The sequence below is a fragment of the Citrus sinensis genome, chromosome 5, assembly GCF_022201045.2.
Source record: "Citrus sinensis cultivar Valencia sweet orange chromosome 5, DVS_A1.0, whole genome shotgun sequence".
Lineage (NCBI taxonomy): Eukaryota > Viridiplantae > Streptophyta > Magnoliopsida > Sapindales > Rutaceae > Citrus > Citrus sinensis.
This window is the reverse complement of record NC_068560.1, coordinates 15,655,886-15,683,227: the sequence shown is the minus strand read 5'-3', so window position 1 is coordinate 15,683,227 and position 27,342 is coordinate 15,655,886. Positions and strand designations below refer to the sequence as shown.

The window sequence follows — 27,342 nt, the reverse complement described above, 5'->3', positions numbered from 1 at the left end:
TATGTAGGTATATGAGATAATAGATGATGATGAACATGTCAGACACCTTGAGGTGGTTATCTCAAGGACCCCATTCTTTTGTAGTTAAACGCCCAGGATATGACATCAATGGATATCGTTTCTATACTCGAGAATGAGACGAACAACGAGTTCATCAAAATAGTGGAGTTAGTCTTATTGCAGCAACTTTACAAGTAGCAAGTGCCAAGGACAAAAATTCTATCGTTTGTGACATGTCTTACTATGGAGTTCTTAACGAAATATGGGACATTGACTACCATATGTTTAGAATCCCTTTGTTCAAGTGTGATTGGGTTCAAAATAATGGGGGTGTTAAAATTGATGAATTTGGCTTCACTTTAGTGGACTTAAATCACTTGGGTCATAAATCAAACCCATTTATATTGGCTTCACAAGCAACACATGTCTTTTATGTACTAATCAACTTGATAAAAGATGGTCAGTTGTAAGTCATATGCATCGTAGAGGTGTTCCAAATAAGACAAGTGCTGAGGATATAGTTATCATGATGGAACACAATCCTTTGACCAATGGGTTACCAAATATTGAAAATTTAAATGATGCGAATAGATATACAAGAGATGGCAAATATGGCATCTAGATTGATGCTTGAAAACGTTGATGGCCTTCATTGCTTATATGTCTTATAATAGTTTTGTCTTACATTATCTTTTATTATTATATGTTCCTTGTATTGACTTTAGATTATTGTTTTTCATTATTTATACTTTATATAATGTTCTAATACTAAATGTGGATTTATTGCAGAAGCAACCTTATGGATAAAGGAAAAGGACTTGCTGATGAACACTCTAACGAGGAAAATATTGATTATTTGGGTAATAAAGAGGTTCCTGATGATGGTAATTCAAGTGATAAAGAGGTTCCTAATGAGTTTCCTAATTCAGAGGATGAAAATGATATTCCAAAGAGTAGTTCCACTGCGAGAAGACCAACTAAAAACTCTGGTAGGATGAGGATGAGTGGTGGGAAGCTTGTAGTCAAGTACAATGGGCTCGGTGTACCTGTTGGTACTGAAGCTACTGAATTAGCAAGCTTTATTGGGCTTTTGGGACGTACTTCTATTCCAGATATTAACTAAGAATGGAGAAAGATTACTCCATATTTAAAGAGCCGTTTGTGGGAGTTTATTAAGGTAAAATGATTATTTATATTTATATCTCAGAATTGAATAATGTATATGTTAAACTATTTGATAATTATGCTATGTATTTTTCTCAGTAACGTTTTATTGTTCATCCAAATAGTAAGAAACAAGTTTTTCAAGCACTTGGTAGTGCATTTAGAAACTTTAAGTACTTCCTCACCAGAAAGTATATCTTGCCACACAAGCACAATAGTAAAAGGTTGAAGAGGCCACATTTTCAGTACAGTCATATTCCTCAAAATGTTTGGGATAAATTTGTGAATTTTAGATTGTCCACTGAGTTTGAGGTGAATACTTTTAAATGTTAAACATTTAGGCATTTTATAAAACCATCTTTAAATCTAATTAAGGACTGTTTTATGTAGAGAATTAGGCGTCAACAACAAAATAAGAGGGCTAAGGACAAGTGGAACCATCGTTTAAGTAAAAAAGGATATGCTGGATTGCTTGATGAAATTGTAAGTAATATGATGCTAACTTGACCACTCTTGTATAGATATTGGTATAGAGATGGTTGGTTTGATGATGATAAATTGGTAAACCTTTTGTTTTAATTTACTACTTAGAATTTGTGGTTAGTTAAGGATGCATACCAGCTATGATATTATTATTATTTTAAACTACAGTGCTCGGAAACTGGACTTGTCGAAACTGAAGTTGACAGGAGTGTAGCATGGAAGCATGCTAGGAAGATGAAAAAATGTGAATATGACCTTGATGTTGAATCAGTTGTAAAGAAGATTGTGAGTAATAGTAAGTTTTTTTTTTTTTTTAATTAGGCTCTATTGGAAAGAATTTGATATTCATCAATATGATTATTATACAATTAGGATGCAGTAGAGGAGAAAGCTAAAAGAAAATTTAAAGCTGATGCAAGAAATGATATTCTTGCAAGTTCAATTAGAAAGCCTGCCACTTCTGGACATATGTAGGGTGTTGGGAAATTTATATCGCCTAAGATGTACTTTGACACCCCAAACAATTTATTTCAGATGCGACAAGAGAGACTAAACATACTAGAGAGGTTAGATAAGCAAGAAGCAGAGTTGAGTGATCTGAAGAAGAAAATTAAAAAGCAACCTCGACATTCAAATGTTGGAAGCTCAAACTTTCCATTAGATGAGCAAATAATTGAAGATGAAGCTGAAGAAATGACTGCTCGTAATGAGGACAAGGTATGACATAGATTGTTGTGCACAATTAAGTTAAAAAATGACTTAAACATTTTATTTTAGACAATTTTAGCCGTAGTCAAAACCGTAATTACAATCTTATTTTGTTTGTTTTTTAGGCTTTTCAGTCAATCAGCATGACAAGGAATTGATCACCTGTAAAGAAGAAGCATGAAACACTGACCAAGGAAGAAGAAAGAATCACCAAAGCAGCAAGTGATTGTTGATTGTCCTAGAGACAAGCAAAAACGTTTTAAGAAAAGGCAATCATCAAGAAAGAAGAAAGAAGAAATAATCACCAAAGCAACAAGTAATTGTTGATTGTCCTAAAGACAAACCAGGCAGTCCAATGAAAAGGCAATCACCAAGAAAGAAGAAGGAATCACCAATGAAGCCTCACAAGAAACCAAGAATGACTCTTGATTGTCCAGGAGACAAACCATACAGTCCAAAGAAAAAGACATCACTAAAAAAGCCTCAAGAGAAGCCATTGTCAAGAAGAAGAACAAGGAATTATCATATTGTGCATATGAACCGAGTTATTGGGATTGTAATATTAGGAAATCTTTGTGAAAAGAACTTGGCTCAAACGGGTTATTACATACCTTATCAGGGGGATGAAGACCATTTGGGTTCATACACACAGGACTTTTATCATTAGCCCACGATAAGGATGCCTTTGCTACAAGGGTAGAAAGGGCACAATTTATTGTCAAACGGTTGAACAAAGCAAACAAAGGGCAAATGATTTTCATGCCATATAACCCTTGGTATAGTTCTCTTTACTTTCTATTAATGATCATTTACTAAAATTGATTCATAATTTCAATTTCTTTGTGTGATAGTTTCCATTGGGTGTTGATTGTAATTGATATGACGACAAAGCAAGCATTTTATCTAGATTCTACGAACAACGATTTGGGTGACGACAGTGACCTAAAGGACATAGTTACCAAGTATGGTGATATTGTATTTCTAATATAATTTTATATATCATGTTTATTTACTAACCGCGTGTATTGTAATGTAGTGGGATTTCAATGCATGTTGTGATGATTGGTAAAAAAAAGGTGAAACCACATATCACAAAAGTTTTGGTAAGCAATCATGACTTTTTTTCTTTTTTTGCAGCACATGACTTGTTAATATTTAATCACTTGAAAGAATTCATATGCATTTGTATTAATGATTATTCTGTTGATGATATAGTCCCCAAATCAACCAGGGAGTACTAAGTGTGGATACTATGTGCTGAGGTTTATTAAAGACATAATTGCAAATCCGAGTTTACTTCTCCATGATGTAAGTACATATTCTTTCAGATGCGTTGTAGGATTACTTCACTTATTACCTTTAACTATATATAGTTTACTTTAGTCTGACATGTGATCATCATTTAACAGTTTAAAGGGAAATGTGAATACATTCAAAGTGAGCTTGATGAAGTGCGTCTCAAGTATGCTTCCTTTGTGTCTGAGCTGATAGTATGAGCAGTGGAGTTGATGATGTGTAGTTTTTTGAAGTTCTAATTATTGGTGGTATTATGGTAGTATTTTGAATTTCTAAGTGGTAGTGAATTTGATAAAGTCTTTATGGAATTTCAAATTCCTTGTTACTAGAAGATGATATTGTTTTGTTCCAACACTATGTTTATCAGCCTGGAAGTGTAAGATCTGGATCAGCTCGGTAGTGTTTCAGATGATATATAGTGTTGTGATGTTTTTGTATGTTGGTAATGATCGAGAAGGTAGTGTTGGGATGTATTATTGTGATAATTGAATAGATGATTTTTTACAATGTTATGGTTATTTCTAAGTGATGTTTTGATGATATTGTTGAGATAATTTTGATGCATTGATTTTATACATATTTTGATTTTTAAATTTCAATGGAATTTATAAAATTATAAAATAATAATATTAATAATATTATTTAATAATATTATTATTTAAAATATTAAAAATTATTTTCTGATTTAAAAATATTAAAAATTATTTTCTAATTTAAAAACATTAAAAATTATTTTAATATTATTATTATGTAAAAAAAGATTCTCATCATGACACCAGATTAACATCATAAAGCTGCGACACATAATTACCCGCCATAATTTAAAGTTGAATTCATAACACCCGCCAAAGTTTTTTTCACAATAAAACAACTTTACCACCAAAATATTAAAACGACGTCGCCTTTTTTGTGTCATATTTGTGATCGCTATAAGCTGTCACATACTCCTGTGATAGATAAATTACTGTCACGGATTTATCACAGGGGATACAATGACAGATCGAAACTCTGTCATAAAGAGGGTCGGATGACAGATATTCTCTGTCATGATAGCCCATTTTTCTAGTAGTGATTCATGGTTTTCTTAAGATTTTACATCATCTTAGCTTTATGCATTTAATGAGTAAGATTTTATATCATCTTAGCTTTATGCATTTAATGAGGGGTAAGGTTTACTATATCCCCTAATTAATTGTGTTAATTCTATTATTTATAGAGTTGTTATTTTATGGCAAGTCTAATAAATTAAAATTTTATTTACTGAATATCATGTAATATGTTTTAATTTATTAAATTCCTAACTAATTTAATAAAATTCCAAGATTTCCCATGGAAATAGGCAACTCACCAAAAGATATATTTTGTGAAAGGTCAAGTTCTTTCAAAGAACTAAGATTTCCAATGGAAATAGGCCACTCACTCGACAAAAAATTTGCAGAGAGATCAAGTTCTTCCAATGAATGAAGATTACCAATGGAAATAGGCAACTCACCCTGTAATTCATTTAATGAAATGTCTAAATGAAGGAGCTTCGATAGATTACCGAGTGAAGATAGAATTCTTCTTGAAATTTGTTAACAAAAAAATTTAACAAAATTCAGACAAACCATTGCCAGCAAGCATTTTTTAAACATTGAATGGAAAGGCAAGTAAAGAATTGAACAAACCTGATGCTAGAAATCGAATTTGAAAGGGAACAAAGCATTGAAATCCTGCAATTCAAAAAAAAAAATTTTAAAAACGACATACTAAATTAAATGATTGAGCAATTTAAAATTTTAATAAAAGGACAAAGTATAAGCTTCTTGAATTAAAAAAATAAAAAATAACCAATGAAACAAACAAGAATTAAAAAAATAAATAATAAAGATAAACCATTCATGATAGAAATCCCAAAAACAGGGCATAAAGTATGAACAAATAAGGGAGATAACAACAAAACTGACAATTAATTTTATAATGCCCAACTAATTTATTCAAAATAAAAAATAAAAAGCTAATTGACAATAGACCTAAGGATTCAGCAATTACAAGGATGGCTTCTCCACCGCCAATTAAACAATGCAAAGAAATAGTAACAACGACGGCTTCAATAGCGAACGTGTTGTTCGAAGGCGCAACAATGAGCATATATGGTGATTTTGTGCCTAAAAATTTATAATGAAGTGGTTGCTTCAATAGCATATACGATGATTTTGGTTTCCATGCAATGGATTTCAAAACCAATTTGTAGATTAAAGTAGGGCTTGTTAATTATGGATTTTGAGGGGTTTCAATGCTTAGGTTTCTCAGCCCTTGCCGATGATTTTGGTTTCCATGCAATGGATTTCAAAACCAATTTGTAGATTAAAGTAGGGCTTGTTAATTATGGATTTTGAGGGGTTTCAATGCTTAGGTTTCTCAGCCCTTGCCGATGGAGTGATGAAGTCAAAGGAGCTGATGTGTTTATTAAAAATTAGAATTTTCTTGTAGTTTAAAGTCTATAGTAAACGACAGTGTTCAGAAGTTAAAAAATATTTTTATTTTTAAAATTTTTTAAATTATGAAAAATCAACACACAGTGTCGTTTATGCCCAAATTGATCAAATCCTAAACTCACCGTTTCATTAAATATTAATATGCTATCATATTTATATGATGTATAAAAACTCTATCACAAATTTATTATGCCTTTATGATGTATGAAAATTATGTCACGTGTCTATCATATTCTTGTGATAAATGACTAATTTTCTAATATCTATCACAAAAATTCTGTCATGTTAGCCCATTATTCTAGATTGAGATATTTATCCAACCAGACTACAAAGTAATTGAAATTAATTGTAACACCTATGGCCAAAACTTGGACCCAGTGTTATTCTATAATCAAAATTGAAACCTATAATTACAGTCAACTTGAATCTGAATCAAATGGGCAAATGCGAGCAAACGCCTTCTCTAGGCTCTAACCATGAAACAATAATCAAATCGTCAGACTTCTAAAATAAGCCAATGAAACATTACTCACAAACCCATCTATTAACATCTTTAAAGCTTTGGCACTGAAACTTAAAATAGAGTTTTGTGTTAAATAGTATTGAAAGTAAACACAACAGCAATTATATATAGCAAAGATTAGTGGGAAAACAGATGTATTAAAATTGTTCTTGACTCCCAATTCTGCCAGAATAAAATAAATGAGCGTAACAAGCAACCGGACCACAGAGAAAGATATCTCCAACACCATAAGCGGTCGCTTCTGAAAATGCATTCTGGTAGCAGCTCTAGTTCTTCTCACGGTACAAGTATGCGTACTCATGGTAACAGCAAATCCAAATGCAGCAGAAGGATGCTCCTCTTCCCAATCAACAAAAAAGTATTGTCATTCATATGTGAAAAATTTTTAAATCAGAAATTGGAGGCCAATTGTGTTCAAAACTCTGATATTTTACATCGATCTATCCAAAACCAAAAATGAAAATGAATACTCGAGCAATATTCAAATATCGAAAGAGCATATTTTCAAAATTAAGTGAGGAAAAAAAATTTCAGTATCAATTATCATCAACGGGTTCTTGATGTTAAGAATAAGCATTAAAATGAGCTGCTCAGGTCGTCTGATGAATCAGCAAGCTGTTAAGCAATATGCTGAGTCATCAGCCACGTCAGCAGTCAGTTATGGAGGCTGTTGCTTTGCTTAAGAAGCATCTGGACATGTATATATAAACCCCTGTAATCCCAAATGTTGTTACAAGCGGCCGAGGTCACGCTCATGATTTTGTTGCTTATAGAAGCTCCTGGACATAAACCCCTGTAATCTCAGTTCATTTTGTAGATTAATGAAATGAATTTGGCTCACTATTCTTCTATCAAAACTTTTAGTATTTTCCCTTCACCGCAAACGAACACAGCAACATCTTTTAACTCTTGAAATCTTCCAGCTCCGGTGCAAGCCTCAGTCGCAATGTATTCACTGGATGGCACATAAAACTTTTCGGTAAAGTGAATTAAAGCTTTCAGAACGACGCATAAAACTTTAAATTGTTCCTGTAACACACAGAAAGTCTTTAGTTCGGTATCGTAAATTCAATTTCTTATAATCTCATTAATATACTTTTTGAATTTTATTGTGATCTTCATTAGGCGTCAATTTTTATTTTTCATTTAAAAAAAAGCACTTCCGGAGTCATTGTAAGATCTTTTTCTGTGTAAATATCTTTTTCTTTTAATTTAAAATTAGATATATCAAACTTATTCATCGGGGTTTTGTTACAATTCCTTTATTTTCAATAATTAATTTGTTATCTAATTGGTCAATAAATTTGCTTCTTGTTTGTCCCGTACACTAATATAGATGCTGTTTATTTCTTAAGTTTTGATATAGGAATGACGAAGGACAGATGGAGGGGCACCGTTTTAAGTCAACCAAAGTTAAAGATGATTCGAACCCATAGTTGTTGCATAAAAACCTTTGTTATCTTTACTTTTGTTTTCAAAATTATTATTATTATAATTTTTTTAATGGTAGAAGTAGAACCTAATCCCCCACAATTATCATTTAATAATATGTTAATTACCAAACACTAATATTTTTTTATTCATACCTAGTAGTGATTTAAATTTGAAAAGCGACAAAACCAGAAACCAGTTTTTAATATATAATAAACTAGTTTATATTTTTATTTTTTGATGAGAAATGTAAGGATCCTTTAAGAAAAAAAAACCACCAACATTACAACGACAGAATTAGAAACGAAAATCACAACAACATTCTAATTGCATTCAATTTCTACGTCTCCTCCTCCTCCTCGTTGCCTTTTGCTGCGTTCCCAACTTCTCCAGAATCCATCCGATAATTCCTGTGCTGAAGTTGAACCCGAGAACCAATCCTGCCACAAGTCCGGCCGCGTAGCCAATCAGAATGATTTTCCAATCAGATGCGCCTGAAAAGAGAGACTCCTCTGAGCCCTCAGTATGATCTTCATTTGCTGGAGCTTCATTACTCTCACATCCTTTGGACAAAGGCCTTCCACACAATCCTGAGTTGCCGTCGAAAGAAGTATTGTCAAATGTAGCAAATTGCTTTCCTTGTGGTATCAGTCCTGTAAGGTGATTGTCCGAGACATTGAAGAATTCGAGAAATGTGAGCTCAACTAGTTGTTGAGGAATCTGTCCTGAAAACTTGTTGTTTGAGAGATCCAATGATTCCAAATTGGTTAGATTGCCCAAACATGACGGAATATGGCCTTGGAGATTATTGTTCTGGAGGTTTAGAACTTGAAGTCCCTTTAAATTTGCAATCGATGCTGGAATCGCCCCATCAAAACTATTGTTTGAGAGAATAATGCCTGCTAGGATATCCGGAATCTTGTTATATGTCATCATTTGCCCTTTGCTGTTCATTGTCATTGAGTAGTCGTAAGTGCTAAGTATATCATTGGACGTTTGTCCATATGGAGAAAGCACATCTTGCAGATATCTTAGCTCACTTGTATTGACAATTTTCATGGCATTCCAACACAGGAAACTCTTTGATGGAAGCGTTCCAGTAAATCCGTTGTTAGATAGGTCAATAATGCGGAGTTTAGAAAATCCACAATCAGTTCTGGGTTCTTTTATAATGCCATAAAATATGTTAGATCGTAGGATGAGAACATTCAAGTTTGGAAGAGTTCCTAACCAAGAGGGAAAAGTGTCACTAATCTGGTTGTTCCCAAGACCAAGAAATTCCAACTTTGAACAGTTGATCAATGATCTTGGAATTCTTCCTTGAAATAGATTATGGCTTAAATCAATCACGCCTAATCTACTTTCTTTAATGAAAGTATTTGGGACGGTCCCAAAGAAGTTGTTCCCCTGCAAGTCGAGCACTGAAAGTTCATCACTGAAATTGCCTAAACACTGAGGAAGCAAGCCACTTAAGTTATTGTGAGACAAAACAAGGCTTTCAAGAATATTCAAATTGCATATCCATGATGGAATTTCCCCTGTTAAGTTATTGTTTGAAGCTAGATAGTGAATGGTTCCAGGGGGTGGAACTGGGAGTGGTCCTTGTAAATTATTAGAGCTAAGATCAAAAGTCAGCAAATCACCTTTATTCCCTGGAAGAACAACAGGATGCTGATCAAACCCAGTTAACAAGTTATGCGAAATGTTCAAGGCATTGAGATTCTGCATATTGGGGTCTAACAACCATTTAGGTACTTTTCCATGAATTCTATTGTCAGAAAGGTCCAGGACCAGCAAATGACGTTGGTTTTGCAAGAAATTTGGAAATTTAGTAAGATTGCATGAACGCAGTCCTATATACTTAAGTTTCTGTGAAGTAGTATTAGAAGTGGCTTTGGTGAGCACTGACAACCTATTTAATGAGAGAGCTAAAAATTCCAAATTTTTCCAGCTAGTAAGTAAAACATCTAACTCTATCGTTCCTCGATAAGAATTTTGAGCAAGGTCAAGGAAGAAAAGTTGGGAAAGATTCCTAAGTGAAGATGTAATTTGACCTGAAAAATTACACTTAGCAATATGTATTGCTTCCAATGATCTAAGATTTCCAATGGAACCAAATAAGTCACCCGAAAAATTATTCAATCCAAGAAGCAAATATTGTAGCTGGGTGAAATTACCAATCGAATGTGGAACTTTGCCCCAAAATCTACATGACCTCAGATCTAATAACTTCAAAGAACTAAAATTTCCAGTGGACCATGGAAACTCACCCGAAAAATTATTGAATGAAAGGTCAAGTTTTTCCAAAGAAAGAAGATTTCGAATGGAAGTAGGCAACTCACCAAAATATCCATTTTGTGAAAGGTCAAGTTCTTTCAAAGAACCAAGATTTCCCATGGAAATAGGCAATTCACCAAAAAATCTATTTTGTGAAAGGTCAAGTTCTTTCAAAGAACTAAGATTTCCAATGGAAATAGGCCACTCACTCGACAAAAAATTGGCAGAGAGATCAAGTTCTGCCAATGAATGAAGATTACCAACGGAAACAGGTAGCTCACCCTGTAATTCATTTAGTGAAAGGTCTAAATGAAGGAGCTTCGATAGATTACCGAGTGAGGATGGAATTCTTCCTGAAATTTGTTAAAAAAGAAAAAAGAACACATTGCGTGAGTAGAAAATTAAAAATAATAATAGTTTTACTAATGAATTTAACATTGCATGTATATTAATTAAGGAGAAAATATATAAAATTTAATTACCTTGCAATTCACAGTTTCGAAGAGAAACAATCATCGAAGAAGATAGATTTGCGATGTTATGAGGTATCCTTGACTGAATAGAAACATCACCAAGGTCAAGCGTTTTTAGATTGCTTAACCTCTCGACTAAATTTACGAAACTAGGCTTCTGGAGTTCAAGTCTACCACCAGGAACATCATTTAGTGATAAATCAAGGGACACCAAATTGGAGAGCTTTAGAATTTCTGATGGTATTTGGCCAGATAAAGAAGTTCCAGAGAGGTTCAAGTATGATAACCTGGAAAGGTTGATGATTTCTGGTGGGATTTCGGAGGAATTGAAGTCATTCAAAGCAAGATTAAGCCACTCAAGATGGACAAGCTTGAAAAGGCTGCTGCTAGAGTTGATAGAACCAAAAAGGCAGCTATGGGAGAGGTCAAGCTTGAGGACATGACCAGTGTTCTTATTGCAATGAACTCCGTCCCAAGAGCAGCAATCAACGTTACCTTCTTCTGGCTTCCATGTTGCCATTGTAGGATGACAGTCAAATTTCCAAGCATAAAATTCACCACTGATGCGGCTTTCTTTGAATTGCAACAAAGCAGAGCGCTCATCATCATGGCAGAGTGGCGGCATAGAAGAAGCAGTGAAGTTAGCAATTGTAAAATTAAAGAAAAAGAAGGGAAAAACTAACCGTATGAATATTGTGAATAAACATATGGAGGATAAACCCATAGTTTTCTCAAAAATAAAATTTGTTTAACTTTGTAGATGTTTAGAAATTTAAGGATCTTGGTTTTTATAGGCAAATTGCAGCAATTCAAACATTTTAGTCATTGGATTCTTTTTTTATTTTTTTAAGTCAACAAAAGTTAGTCTTAGTAATATTTATTTTTTATTATTTGATGTGATGTCCCACAAAAAAAAAATTGATTTAATGTGTTATTAACAATCTATCCAGAAAAAACAATTCTTTAATAGGATCTATCGAACTTGACCTGTGTTTATATTTCCTTTCATTTTCTATAATTTCATTTTCTGCATTAATTTGCTTCTTTTTCTTTTTTTCTCCTTTCCCCGCCTGTTTCCCTTCACGGCCAGTTGAGTATTCTGCATACTCGAGTTTATGTCATTGGCTTGATGACTTTTCACTACAACTCAAAAATTTTCCTCCCCACGGCATGTTGATATTATCTCCAAACTAGCAATATTATCACTGTCACTCTTCTTTGTAAACTACGCACTCGTTGGTTGAGTGATGACACCTTTATATTTCTTAGCCGATGCCAATGCGCCAATTTGTAATGAGCTTTAGCTGATGGTTTCTGAGATGGGCTCTACTTAGTGCACCCAAATGTAACAAATATCTCACGTTAACAACCCAAAATTCCATAATATCATGCAAAATCATTCTAGAAGTTAAAATTAGGTGTTAATCCGATACAAACACCAGAAAAATTAATGAAATTTGGATTTACTACAATTGGCATGATTTTTTTAATTTAGATCAATTAAAAATATTTCATTTTATAGTGTCGGATTCCCTATAAGTGGTCATAAGTCGTCATAAGACTAGAATTAGAAGTCTTCGAGTATCAATCATATGTCGTGTCAGAAAATTCTTTCTTAGTTCTAAGCCAACTAAAGTTGAATTCGCCATATCATCATAATGGATGTTAATATTGCTAACGTGGAGTCAAAAGTCATGCGTTGATTGCATTTGTATTGTCTGTATGACTAGGACGTGGCAAAGGCTCATGGAATAGACCTGCTTCTATTTTCTCCTTTCCCCACTACCACCAGTTCACTTAAATTTTCCTTCACGGCATGCTGAATGAGATCTTCTACTCCATCAGTGCATTTAGGATTAGATTTCTAATTTGTCCGATGTCTCTGCATTTTCTTCAAATCTCTACTCTTCCTCGTGTAATTAAGGAGGATTAAAGTAAAAGAAAAGGGTAGAACCAGTTATCCCTATTTGTTGCACTAGCTATCAGATTTCCATATTATAGTAATTATTGGCCAAAAACATAATTTTTTATTTAAATTGTCAAAAAGACTTGAATGTTCTCATCCTAAAATAAGTTCCATTAAAACAATCATAATATTTATGGCATGGTCCTACTTAAACCAGTAAAATCTCTTGAACTAATTTAAAGGTTCAATCCTGCTCACATGAGTAAGGAGAGGATAGGGTATTTGTTTAAATTTTATTGTATTGAATTTTGCACTTTCAATACTTCTACGTAGTTATTACGATTTCATCAAGTTTACGATGTTAATGATCAAACAGTACACTTTCTAAACTAACTAAAATAGTACCTAGCTAGCTAATTAGATAACGGATTAATGGAATAGATGTGGATGTCTAGTTTTAGAGTTTGACTTTTTTTTTTAAATTAATCAAAGAAAACGTATTTTTAATTTTGGGTTATTGTACTATTAATTAATAATTTAATTAAAAAATTTTATTTATTTGCTTTCATTCTAATTGTTGAAAATGCCTTTAATAGGGGTTGGTTCAATATTTGGTTAGACTCTAATTTCATGCTGGCGATCCAACTCCTTCTCTTCATCCCTCTTTGACCATTTGCAATGTACTTGCATTGCAAATGTCTGTAGTCAAACTTGGGTCTTCAATGTACTCACATCCCTTGGTAGGATTTCTCTCCTTCAAAGATTAACGCTCTTCTTCTCGAGATGCAAATGGCTTTTCAAATTGTCATTTTTGTTAATGTAGGTCCTACATTCATGGTTTTCTTAAGATTTTATATCATCTTAGCTTTATGCATTTAAAGAGTAAGATTTTATATCACCTTAGCTTTATGCATTTAATGAGGGATAGGGTTTACTATATCCCCTAATTTTTTTAAAATTAGGATGTCTAGTTTTAGATGTGGATGTCTAGTTTTAGAGTTTGACTTTTTTTTTTTAAATTAATCAAAGAAAACGTATTTTTAATTTTGGGTTATTGTACTATTAATTAATAATTTAATTAAAAAATTTTATTTATTTGCTTTCATTCTAGTTGTTGAAAATGCCTTTAATAGGGGTTGGTTCAATATTTGGTTAGACTCTAATTTCATGCTGGCGATCCAACTCCTTCTCTTCATCCCTCTTTGACCATTTGCAATGTACGTGCATTGCAAATGTTTGTAGTCAAACTTGGGTCTTCAATGTACTCACATCCCTTGGTAGGATTTCTCTCTTTCAAAGATTAACGCTCTTCTTCTCGAGATGCAAATGGCTTTTCAAATTGTCATTTTTGTTAATGTAGGTCCTACATTCATGGTTTTCTTAAGATTTTATATCATCTTAGCTTTATGCATTTAAAGAGTAAGATTTTATATCACCTTAGCTTTATGCATTTAATGAGGGATAGGGTTTACTATATCCCCTAATTAATTGTGTTAAGTCTATTTTTTATATAGAGTTGACATCTTATGGCAAGTTTGGTAAATTGAAATTTTATTTACTGAATTTCATGTAATAGTGAAATGGCCCGCCCCGAACCCCAGGGTGAGTCTATTTAATGATCTCATCAAAACTGGATTGATAATAATCTAATTAGTGAAAATTCTGCCGAAAATTCGGCAAAGTCTCATTTATAAATATAACACTCCCAATCTGAAAATATGTAAAACAAGTACTTCCAAAATAATTCAAGTTATAACAAACTCCAATGATCAGCATCCTCAATCAAAATGCTGAGTGTTTCTCAAGATATCTCTAGAGTCTCAAAGGATAATATTATAACTAATATTAATATACCTCAGTTTATTCTTAATCCCAAAAGAACGAGATAACCAAGATGTCCTAACAAAAAGCATCTATATCTTCTAACAGCATCACATGGCCAAAACTCAAAATATATTTACAGTCGCTGGGTCAATCTGGTGTACCTGTAACCTCCAGGTTGGGGGGGGGGGGGAATATAATAAAAACGGGATGAATATAAAACTCAATGAGTGGATAGTAATTTTTGAAAATTAATTCTTACTTTAAAATAAATAATCATATCATTTCCAAACACGATTTTATCAAACCATATGCGAGAAACCAGTAATAAATCATTTAACATTTAAATCGGATTACTAACCATGAAAAGTATATATAATATCATACCTAATAACCATGGAAATCATATCACGATATCATATAGAACACACAGATCTGAAAATCATCATCAAACAAGTACCCAGGGGAATAATCTCGTCGTATTCGAACCTCAGCGGACGGGCAATGACGTACTATCTAGGTACCGTCACGCTCCAGGGCTACATGGATAGACAGGGAAATACCATCTCATATCTCATCATATCTCAAAGGACAACAACGCCCAAGCACACGGCCCACAGCCTCTATGTGTACTCAGATGAGCTCCAAAGGCCTGTATCTCATATGTATCATCTGTATCTCAATATCTGTCTGCATCTCATATCTGTATCTCTGTAACCATCATACCGCATGCATATGCCGCCAAAATGCAAAAGCGCCCAAACACGTGGCCCAATGCCTCTATGTGTGTTCAGACGGGCCCCAAAGGTCTCTCATCTCATATGTATCACTGTATCCGGAGGGAAGGATACTGTCCAATGATTTTAAAAACAATCTCTATACTCATACTCATATACATTCTAATCATACTTTCAATCATATCTTTCTTTTCATTATCACATCTAAATCCACTTTTCTCATCTTTAAGATACTATCATATTTTATTCAAGTCGATACGGAAAACCATTAACCAAACATTTTAATATAATATCAATGCGTGAATAAAATTCATTTCGAGAAAATCATTAAATCATAATATTTTAAATACTTATTTCGCAAACATGCTTTACTATCATAATTAACTATGAAAATAGGTTTTGTATATTCCACTCACAGTGACAGTGTTCACGCTCGGTTATCATCCACGTCCGCAGACTAGTTCTCACTCGCGGATCCTCCTAAATCAAGGAAACGACATAATTATTTTCCATAAATCGAATTACGACTAAATTTATACAATAAACTCGAAACGAACATCTATTCATAATTTCGGGTCAAACGGGTCGGGTTTTTGGGTCGGTTTTGACAGCTTCTCTCTCACACGTGTATATGTTACCCCATTTCCAGCTTCTTCATTTACTTTTATTTACTTTTTAACTGCCTCACCCCTTTTTTTCACATATGTTACAAATAGAGTTTAATTTATTAAATTCCTAGCTAATTTAGTGAAATTCCAATTTATTAGGAATATTGTTTCCTGGTTTTAACTAGATGTCTAATTTAGCAAGTCAATTAGTGACAGGATTTTTATAAATGGTGCGTGGGATTTATTTAGAGGAAGAAGTTAATTCAAACAGAAAGTTCATTAAATGCTCTAAATATTTCTTAGGAAATAAGTAAGGCAAGCATATCATTTTTATTCCTATTCAGATTTATAGGAATTATAAGAGGAAAAAAATTCTTATTTGGAAAGAATCCTATTCTTTTAACTACAGTCTTAATAAATGTTTTCACATCAACCTCATACTCATCAAACAATATATCATATTTAATCCAAGATTTATCCATTTTTTGTTTAGTGCCTGACATATAATTGAGACAAATTTCAACATAATGTACTAATGGGCAGCAATGATAAACCGTTTCCATTATCAATAAATTAAGTAACAAAACATTATTAATATTCAATTTATAAATTTAATGAAATAAATAAATTTAAAACAAAAAATTCTAACAATCCGCCATTTCATGGACTGCAAGACTATATATGTATATATATACACACGCAACTAAACATTCCTTGGTCCACATGAACAAACTTACCATTTCTTTCAAACATAAAAAAACAATTGAAAAAGGGGGCCTCACTTTTCAGCTCAATAAAATACACGAAAAAGTATTATCAGTTACCAAATCTAACTCACAATCATTAAAAAAAGAAAAATGATAAACGAACAAAAAGAAGTGAGAAGGACGATAGAAACAACAGCATGAGCTGCCGTTTCACGCGTCCTTCTTACTAGAGATGGCAAAAGTTCGGGTCAGGTCCGGGTTTGGGGCTGCCCGGGACCGACCCAGATGTCAAACTTAGCTACCCGGACCTGTACCGTGCCCGGAATTTTTCTATGCGGGCCGGGCACATGCCCGGCACTATCCAAGCACGGGTTGTTTCCCGAGTTTTCTCTACCCGGATTTGAGTGATGATGAATTCAAATGAGATCAAAATCAAACTCTCATAATATATGTATAGCTTCGAAATTAACCATTTAACTTCCTCTTTTACAGAAATTCATCTTCCAAGTTTCCAGATGCAGAATACACCATATCCAAAGAAGCAACCCAAATGCAGGTTCTACAGTTTTCCTTTACATTGACTACTAGAGCTGTTACTTAGACAAAAAAAGGTTCAATTTAAATTTGTTGGATTGCGGCATTCGTTGCAACCTCACAGCAGGTCATGCTTTAAGTAGGGAGTTTTAAACAAAGATTTGCCATATTCCTCTGAAGGTATATAAGGTAAGGATTAAAAAAAGAAAAAAAAATCAACACCATTTGAATTTTCCGCAATGCATTTGTACGATGAAGTACAAAAAATATTTCAACAGAAACAACTAGATTGAAATATTTCAGACTAACAGTAATGCTCTGTTTATACAAGGAAGGGAAAAGACTAACAGTAATGCTCTTTCTTATTATGTTCCGTGCAGGCATTAACAATGTAAACACTTCCAGCATCCAAGAAAATAATTAAGCATATATTGAAAGCAATTTCATCATATTTTTTTTGAAAAAACAGCCAAAAACAATTTTACTTCGTGGGTCGTGGCTGTGGGTTGCAGGCTTGCAGCTGATATGGTGACAACTGACAAAACAATGAAGTGAGAGTGTGAGACCAGCTATGGTGGCGGACGCCATCGCGCGGTGGCTGCCGTTGAGAAGCTGACCAAACAATGAAGAGCTCTTTGACCGTTTGACTGACTGACGAGTGATGACTGTGCTTTGCGGTTCGTGGAGGGAGAGGCGCGGTCAATTGTCAATACTGCATCACCATCGGTGAAGGATGGGTGGTGGCTGAGACTGACTGGCTGTTGGTGGAGAGACGGAGGTAGGAGCTGCCAATTTCGCGATTTAGGGTTGGCCGGTTGGGTTTGGGGGAAATTGGGCAAAGGCAAATGGAATTTGTTTTTATATTTTCCTCTTTTTTTTTACTTAATAAAAAAGCGGGCACGGGTCCGGGTTCCGGGTTCTTAGTGTTGTGACCGGACCCATGCCCGGAAACACCTGGGCATTGAAAATCAATGCCCGAATCCGCATTTTTCATGCATCCGGTCCGGGCGGGCTTTTCTGCCATCTCTACTTCTTACTCTACCATTTGGCGTTTAAAATATTAAAACTCTACCATTTGGCGTTTAAAATATTAAAATAACACTTTAAAAAGGAAAATGGTATTCACATGAACGACTAAAGGAGAGCACAAAAATTTGGGCCTAAAAGCCACATGTTCGTACGTGCAAACACCACACGCACGCAAAAATCCAGTAAAAAACTCACGCGTCTCCCTCACCAAGCAGCAAGATTCTCGATCTCTCTCTCCCAACATTCTCCATCTCTCTCTCCTGTCTCAATACTGGGTCAGTCTCAGCTTCGTTCTCCCTCACGACGCAGCAACAGTGAGAGATCTCAAAGATGTCTCTTGCTCCCTCACTCTCGCAGCCTCGCTATCTCTCCTTTGACTGCCACTACAAAACCAGTCATTTTCAACAATTTCTTATCGAAAAAAATGGAGCAAAAGCCACAACCTTGCAGTCAACAGTGCTGCCGTTGATATGGTTCTGATAGTTAAATAGGTTCTGATATATAGTTAAAGAATATTTTCTGGACATGTCTAGTAGATGCCCTGCTGTTGATATAGATAGTTACAAGACGATATTGTATCAGCAAATTTTTATTCATTCATCTAGTCATAGTGCAAGTTGTAGCAATTAGAGAGAAAACCGATGAGGATGGAAAAAGATCCGAGTGTCTTATTGTCAGTGTTGTCGACTAATTAATTCTGTTAACCCAAAGTTGCAATCTGATTTTTTTTCTCTCAAATGGAGTCCAAATGCTGAATTCCGCAGCTACAAAGAAACCCGAACAATTTCCATTCCATGCCTTCTCAATCGTCAATGGCCAATTTGTGCCACTTATATGTATCAACTGCAAGGCTGCCTCTATTGACGTGGTGGTTATCGGCACCAAACTCAAATCTCGACGGCACCAAATGTAGATTTCTCAGCTTTTAAATAGCAAACCACTGATTTTATTTTATTTTATTTGGCTATCGAAGTCGGAGTTCTGCCGCTTGGAGAAAGGAAATGGCCGCATTTTTTTTTAAAGTTGTGGAACAACTACAGGAGTATATCAGAGGCCTCCATTTCTAAACTTTATTGCGGGCCATTGCTTATTTAATTGAGATCAAACATTATTTTTGCGCCATTTTTTAACCATTATTTTAATGTATTTCTAGACCATGGGGAAGAGTGAGAAGGACGCGTGAAACGGCAGCATTCTGTCGTCCCTCCTTCTTCCTTATGGCTAAATAGCATAACTCAAAAAGAAATGTCAACACCATTGGACCTCAGTTTTGGATCCATCCCAATAAAAAACACTAGTCAATGAAAAGTGATATATCATCAAGCAAAATCAGTTAAAACAAATGCAAGCTGTGACTAAAAAATTACAAAATATAACAAAATTCAGACCAACCATTGCCAGCAAGCATTGTTTAAACATTGAATGGAAAGGCAAGTAAAGAATTGAACAAACCTGATGCTAGAAATCGAATTTGAAAGGGAACAAAGCAGTGAAATCCTGCAATTCAGAAAAAAAATTAAAAAAAAAAGGACATACTAAATTAAATGATTGAGCAATTTCAAGATTTAATAAAAGGACAAAGTATAAGCTTCTTGAATTAAAAAAATAAAAAAATAACAAATGAAACAAACAAGAATTAAAAAAAATAAATAATAAAGATAAACCATTCATGATAGAAATCCCAAAAATAGGGCATAAATTATGAACAAATAAGGGAGATAAGGACAAAACTGACAATTAATTTTATAATGCCCAACTAATTTATTCAAAATAAAAAAATAAAAAAGCTAATTGACAATAAACCTAAGGATTCAGCAATTACAAGGATGGCTTCTCCACCGCCAATTAAGCAATGCAAACAAATAGTGACAACGACGGCTTCAATAGCGAACGTGTTGTTCGAAGGCGCAACAATGAGCATATACGGTGATTTTTGGCCTAAAAATTTATAATGAAGTGGTTGCTTCAATGGCATATACGATGATTTTGGTTTCCATGCAATGGATTTCAAAACCAATTTGTAGATTAAAGTAGGGCTTGTTAATTTTGGATTTTGAGGGGTTTCAATGCTTAGGTTTCTCAACCCTTGCCAATGGAGTGATGAAGTCAAAGGAGCTGAAGTGTTTATTAAAAATTAGAATTTTCTTGTAGTTTAAAGTCTATAGTAAACGACAGCATTTAGAAGTTAAAATAAATATTTTTACTTTCAAAATTTTTTAAATTATGAAATATCAACACACAGTGCCGTTTCATGCCCAAATTGATCTATCATAAACTCACCATTTTATTAAATATTAATACGCTATCATATTTATATGATATATAAAAACTCTATCACAAATTTATCATGCCTTTATGATGTATGAAAATTCTATCATGTGTCTATCATATTCTTGTGATAAATGACTAATTTTCTAATATCTATCACAAAAATTCTTTATGTTAGCCCATTATTCTAGTAGTGAGATATTTATCCAACTGGACTACAAAGTAATTGAAATTAATTGTAACACCTATGGCAAACCATGGACCCAGTGTTACTCTATAATCAAAATTGAAACCTATAATTACAGGGGAAATTTACACCAATAGCCATAAAAATTTTAGCTTTTTCCATCTTAACCCCCCAAACAAATTTCTATCAACATTAGCCATAAAAGAACCTTTGAGACCAAAATACCCCTCTTTCTCATCTCTCCCCTAACACTCTCTTTCACACATCTCTCCCAAACCGAACAAACTCCCATCATCGTCATTCTTATTGCTTTTACCAGGGTTGCTTTTGCGTTCTGAATTCAATCTTCTTAACAAATTGTAAAAGGTGATGTAAGTCGTTAAATGTCCATATTATAGTTTCCACACTGCTTATATCTCATACAATTACACCCCAATTTTTTTTCTTAGAATTGCTTATATCTCTCAACACCACTTCAAATTTTTAACATGAGCCCATCATCAAAATCAAAGCATGATACTATGGTGATCAAGTGCAGGAAGCATCCTAAACACAAGCAATCACCAGGGGTTTGTTCTCTTTGTTTAAGGGATAAGCTCTCTCAACTAGCGGCTATTTCAAGCTCCCCATTGTTGTTTGGCAGTCGCAAGAATAATATGTTAACTAAAAGTAGATCGTTAGTGTCTTTTGTTCCGAGGGTGAGAAATCAAGAAGGTGAAAGCAAGAAGAAGAAATGGCATGTCGCACCAAGTGGTCACCAAATGGCCTTGGTGCGACAGGTGCCTGTCGCACCAACACTTCCAGGCAACGGGCTCCAACAAATGCTCTTCAATTCTTCTAAACCAAACTTATATCTAGCTGCTGGAGGTTTGGAACAAAAACAAGCCACGTCAAGTCCTTCACTTCATACCCATTTATTACAATTTTGTGAAGACTGCGGAAACGACTTTGAAGAACTTTCTCTACATCTCCTGTGCTCTTAAACTCTTCAAAATTACACAACATAAAATTCAAATCCCCAAGCTTTTCCATGCTAGCCAGATTTGCTAGATCTGAGGCATTGAGCCTTGGACCAAACCAGAAGGAACTAATCTCCAGAGATTGAGTAACGCTCACCAGCTTTCGATACTTGAAAAGAATTGGGATGACATTGGCACGTGAACAATCTAATGTCAAGCTGATAACATCCAAATGTTCCAAACAGAGCAGTTCCTTCATCAAAGGTTCTGCATCGTCAGATAGAACGCTTCCGCTGCATTTGAGCATCCTGAGTACCTGTAACTTCGAAAGACTGGATATCAACTGCTTTGGAATCCTAGACATTTTAGATGTTTCCTCCAAATTCAAATATCTCAGATTCACCAACGCCTTCATCTCTTCCAGCAGCCCACGTAGGGAAGTCTGAGACAGAGCGAGCTTCTCTGATCTTGAAGATTACAAGGTCAGTGAAACCGAGTCCAAAATCTCTGACGACGCCATTTCTGAAATGGAGCGTGTTTCTACTGCCGCCATGGCTGATTTAAAGGCTTGACAGAATTGGCGAGTTGTTGCGCCAAGGCAAGCTCACCAACATTATGGAGATGAGAGAGAGGGGTATTTTGGTCTCAAAGGCTTTTTTGTGGCTAATGTTGATAGAAGTTTGTTTGGGGGGTTAAGATGGAAAAAGCCAAAATTTTTATGGCTATTGGTGTAAATTTCCCTAATTACAGTCAACTTGACTCTGAATGAAATGGGCAAATGGGGGCAAATGCCTACTCTAGGCTCTAACCATGAAACAATAATCAAATCATCAGACTTCTAAAATAAGCCAAAGAAACATTACTCACAAACCCATCTATTAACATCTTTAAAGCTTTGGCACTAAAAAAAGAGAGTTTTATGTTAAATAGTTGTAACATATGTGAATTAAAAATGAAATTGAGGCGGTTAAGGACTTTATTAAACAGAATAGAATAAGCTAGAAACAGGGAACATATACACACACGTGTGAGAGTAACATAAGCTATCAACAGACTCGAAAACCCGACCCGGAACCCGCGAACGTGACCCGGCCATATCTCCCATTTTCGGCCACCGTTTCGACCGAGCTTGGTACCAATCTAAAGCTTAGAAGCTGGTCGTCGTTCCCCTGCCATCCTCGCCACCGAAAACCAACCGGAACGCCGGCGATCGAAGCTTGAAAACCCGCGACTATTTCGCTTTGTTCCGCCAGGATTTTCGCCGAATATGGGTGACACCACCAGTTGGATTTTGTTCCTCATGACTCCCTCTTCCATTTCCGACCATCCACAGCCGCCGGGGACATCGTTTTGCCGTTGATCGGCCATTGAAGGACTTACGGCTTTGGGAGCTCGATCCGGAGCCATCGTCGCGCGTGGGAGGTCACCACTGCCACCGTTGGACTCAGTGTGGCTAGAACTTTCAGACTCGTGCTTCCCAGCCAGCGTTGACCAAATTCCGGTGACCGTTGACCGGCAAGGGCATTCCAGAAATTTCACACCATGAGGGCAATTTATAATTTTCGAGCTTGTGGATATTTTAGTAATTCCTGGAATTGAGGATTGGGTGTAATTATGATTCCGAGGGTAATTCGGTGATTTACGATTTCTGAGTATTTTAATGATTTACGGACTCAAGGGCATTTGAGTAATTTTACCAACACGGGAGTTGTAAATTATAGATAGATGTTCGTTTCGAGTTTATTGCATAAATTTAGTCGTAATTCCGATTTACGAAAAATAATTGTGTTGTTTCCTTTATTTAGGAGGATCCACGAGCGAGAACCGGTCCGCGGACGTAGACGATAACCGAGCATGAACACCGTCGCTGTGAGTGGAATATACAAAACCTATTTTCATAGTTATATGATAGTAAAACATGTTTGCAAAATAAGTATTTTAAATGTTCTGATTTAATGATTCCCTCAAAATGGATTTTATTCACGTATTGGTATTTTATTAAAATGTTTGGTTAATGATTCTGCGTATCGACTTTGAATAAAGTATGATAGTATTTTAAAGACAAGAAAAGTGGATTCAAATGTGGTATAATTTAAAGTATGGTTAAAAGGTATGTGAATATGAGTATAGTGATTGTTTTTGAAATCATTAGACAATACCCTTTCCTCCAGATACAGTGATACAGATGAGATAAGAGGCCTTCGGGGCCCGTCTGAACACACATAAAGGCTTTGGGCTGTGTATTTGGGCGATTTTGCCTTTTGGGGGCATATGCATGTGGCATGATGATTACAGAGATACAGACAGATATTGAGATACAGATGATACATATGAGATGCAGGCCTTTGGGGCCCGTATGAGTACACACAGAGGTTTTGGGCCGTGTGCTTGAGCGCTTTTGTCCTTTGGGGACTAGATTATGCATGCACAGATTTGATGAGATATGATAAGATATGAAACGGTATTTCCCTGTCTATCCGTGTAGCTCCGGGGCGTGACGGTACCTAGATAGTACGTCATTGCCCATCCGTTGAGGTCCGGATATGATGAGATTATTTCCCCGGCTACTTGTTTAGTGATGATTTTCAGTCTTGTGTATTCTATATGATATTGTGATATGATTTCCATGATTATTACGTATGATCATTATATATGTTTTTCATGGTTAGTAATCTGGTTTAACTGTTAAATGATTTATTACTGGTTTCTCACTTATGGTTTGATGAAATCGTGTTTGAAAATGATATGATTATTTCTTTTAAAGTAAGACTTAATTTTTAAAAACTACTATCCACTCACTGATCTCACTGAGTTTTAAACTCACCCCGTTTTTATTATATTTTCCCCCCACCAGGAAGTTGCAGGTACACCAGACCGACCTAACGACTGTAAATATATTTTGAGTCTTGGCCTCGTGATGGTGTTAGAAGATATAAATGTTTTTGTTATGACATCTTGGTCATCTTGTTCTTTTGGGATTGTATAATTTTTTTATATTATTCTTTCGGGATTAAGAATAAACTGAGATATCAGTATTAGTTATAATATTATCTTTTCAGATTCTGGAGATATAAAACTAAGCATTTTGGTTGAGGATGTTATTACTGGAGTTTGTTGTATATTGAATTATATTGGGAGTGTTATATTCATATTTGTAGATTGGGAGTGTTATATATATAAAGGAGACTCTGCCGAATTTTCGACAGAATCCTTACTAATTAGATTATTATCAAGTTCGTTTTGATGAGACTAGATTGACTCGCCCAGGGGGGATTCGGGGCGGGTCGTTTCAGTTGGTATCAGAGCATGGTTTGAGATTCTGTAGACTTTACTATCTTAATAAGAATAAGTTTTATCTTTATTAAAGTTAGAATTTATATCTTGTATGCACCATCATGCTTCGTCGTAGCAGTAGACGTGGTCGTGGCCGTACTAGGCCAATAGCTGAGTTGACTTCTGGAAGTGTACCTACGGGGAAAGTGAACCCGCGAATGAGGGGGTAGTTGAATCCTCCACGCATGAAATCGCACAACAGTCACCGAGGAATGCCCTAAATATCGAGCACTCATTTGATAAGTTGGCTTAGATCATGGCTACAGTTGTGCAAAATCAGACTCAAGCGCATGTCAGTAACACAAACACTATTGAGTGAGTGAGGAGTTTAGGGGCGAGGACCTTTAATGGTTCTGGAGAACTACCTGAGGCTGAGTCATGGTTTGTTAAGTTAGAGCAAAGTTTTGACGTGATGAAGTGTTCGGAGGATGACAGACTATTCGTCGCCACTTTCCTGCTCGAGGATAAAGTTTACCATTGGTGGCAGATAGTGGAGAGACGATATCAGGGGCATGCTGCGATTACTTGGGCTATTTTCCATAAGGAATTCTATGATCATTATTTTCCTGTTGTATATCAGGATATTAAACGGAGTGAATTCTTTCGGTTGGTTCAGGGATCTCTGACAGTTGAGGAGTATGAGAAGAAATTTTTAGACCTCTCTAGATTTGCTACATCTGTAGTCGGTGATGAGAGAGAGAGATGCAGACGGTTTGAGGATGGCCTCCGATTTGAGATTCGCACCACCGTGATTGCATCGCGATATACTGAGTTTGGAGAGGTAGTTGAGGCAGCTAGGAGAGTAGAGCACAGTATTTTGGAAGGACGTGGAGTTCATGCACTGAAGCAAAAAGCGTAGCCAGAGCTGGGCAGAGGGTGGCTCTAGTAGTAGGCCGCCCAAGAGAGGGGGTATTCCTACATGTTATTCTGATAATACGCAAAGGAGTCAGGGTACAAGCTTCAGAGGAGACGCGAGACAGGCTATCAGTCATAGCCCAGTGCAACCATCAGTAGGGAGTAATACCAGGAATTAGAGATAGTACGATCGCAGTGGTGGGGGATATCGTGATGATCGTTCTAGGAATGTCCAGCAGACTTCTTGCCCTTCATGTGGTAGGAATCATCAGGGCCAGTGTCGCATTGGAGACAGAGTTTGTTATTTGTGTGGTTAGCCTGAACACATCAGGAGATTCTGCTCTACTTTATCTCAGGGTGATAGCTCTGTACGAGGGACAGCCTCACGGTATCGGCCTTACTCTGGCCAGGCTCAGGGTCAGAGAGGAGTGTAGACAAAAGTTTCTACATCTACCTTTAGGAGTCAGACGACTGCTCCAGGTCAGAGAGGGCAGCCTGGTCGACCTCATACTCAGGCTCGAGTTTTTGCTTTGACGCAGTAGGAGGCACGTGTTGCACTAGAAGTTATTATGGGTATATTATCTATCATTGGCCGCGAGACTCATATTCTTATTGATCTTGGATCCACACACTCTTTCGTTTCCCATACTTTTACTATGCACATAGGGCGAGAGCCCGAACTGTTAGATTATGGTTTAGTTGTTCGTACACCTACTGGAGAATCATTACTTACTGAGAGTGTGTATCAAGATTGTATGATTGGAATGGGTGAACATGAATTTGAGGCGAATTTGATTTCCTTAGGCATTTATGACTTTGATGTTATTTTGGGCATGGATTGGCTTGAATTTCATTATGCTACGGTGGATTGTTTCAAAAAGGAAGTTTGTTTAAAAAGCCAGGGAAAACTGAAGTGAAATTCTGTGGGGAGCACAAAGTTCTACCTTCATGTGTTATATCTTCCATTAGTGCAAGACGGTTGCTAAGAAAAGAATGCTCATCTTATTTAGCTCATGTGATAGATACAGAAGCTCGAGAATTGAGATTGGAGGATAATGCAGTAGTCAAAGAATTTCCAAATGTATTTCCAGACGAACTTCGTGGGATGCCACCTAATAGGGAAGTTGAGTTTTCTATTGACTTAGTCCCTGGAACATCTCCTATATCTATGGCACCGTACAGGATAGCTCCAGCAGAGTTGAAGGAACTGAAGGTTCAATTGCAAGAGTTGGTGGAGAAAGGGTTTATTAGACCTAGTGTGTCCCCGTGGGGAGCTCCAGTCTTGTTTGTTAAGAAAAATGATGGGACTTTTAGACTCTGCATTGACTACAGGCAGTTGAACAAAGTTACGGTACGCAATAAGTATCCATTTCCATGCATTGATGACTTGTTTGATCAACTCCATGAGGCAAAAGTATTTTCTAAGATCAATTTGCACTCAGGTTACCATCAGCTTAGAATTAAAGACGTCGATGTTCCGAAAACAGCATTTAGAACCCGTTATGGACACTATGAGTTCTTAGTGATGCCATTTGGGTTGACAAATGCTCCAGCTGCTTTTACAGA

General features: G+C 35.6%; 3 protein-coding genes and 1 long non-coding RNA gene across 4 annotated transcripts in view; 2 read left to right on the top strand and 2 right to left on the bottom strand.

The window, feature by feature from the left end:
- The window catches only part of LOC127902480 (uncharacterized), a 66,467-nt gene extending 61,303 nt beyond the window's left edge, over positions 1 to 5,164 (top strand). The window contains exon 3 of the long non-coding RNA XR_008054821.1: positions 5,022 to 5,164. This is a non-coding gene — a long non-coding RNA (uncharacterized LOC127902480). The remainder of the gene's footprint in view (positions 1 to 5,021) is intronic.
- Positions 1 to 11,607, bottom strand: part of LOC102616952 (receptor-like protein 7) — a 74,953-nt gene extending 63,346 nt beyond the window's left edge. Inside the window, exons 1-2 of the mRNA XM_052441568.1 lie at positions 10,842 to 11,607; positions 10,298 to 10,712 (exon numbers count right to left, since the gene is read on the bottom strand). Of these exons, the coding sequence (XP_052297528.1) occupies positions 10,298 to 10,712; positions 10,842 to 11,556 (1,130 nt within the window). The 5' untranslated portion in view covers positions 11,557 to 11,607. The remainder of the gene's footprint in view (positions 1 to 10,297; positions 10,713 to 10,841) is intronic.
- A 9,859-nt stretch (positions 11,608 to 21,466) lies between these two features.
- LOC127902273 (probable disease resistance protein At1g61300) lies at positions 21,467 to 22,995 on the bottom strand. Its single transcript, XM_052441120.1, has 2 exons — positions 22,785 to 22,995; positions 21,467 to 22,050 (listed from the first exon to the last, which is right to left on the bottom strand). The coding sequence occupies exons 1-2, from the start codon at positions 22,993 to 22,995 to the stop codon at positions 21,467 to 21,469; spliced, it is 795 nt and encodes a 264-aa protein (XP_052297080.1).
- Positions 22,996 to 25,333: 2,338 nt separating this feature from the next.
- LOC107177977 (uncharacterized) lies at positions 25,334 to 25,780 on the top strand. Its single transcript, XM_052441119.1, has one exon. It carries the CDS (start codon positions 25,334 to 25,336, stop codon positions 25,778 to 25,780), a length of 447 nt encoding a protein of 148 aa, XP_052297079.1.
- Positions 25,781 to 27,342: the final 1,562 nt, after the last annotated feature.

What these genes read in the sequence shown, in the direction of transcription:
- LOC127902273 (XM_052441120.1), bottom strand. Translation starts at nt 22,995, where the DNA reads ATGGCTCCGGATCGAGCTCCCAAAGCCGTAAGTCCTTCAATGGCCGAT. An exon ending in CTTCGATCGCCGGCGTTCCG is followed by an intron (nt 22,051 to 22,784) that starts GTTGGTTTTCGG and finishes CTTCAAGATCAG; the next exon opens with AGAAGCTCGCTCTGTCTCAG.
- LOC107177977 (XM_052441119.1), top strand. Translation starts at nt 25,334, where the DNA reads ATGAAGTGTTCGGAGGATGACAGACTATTCGTCGCCACTTTCCTGCTC.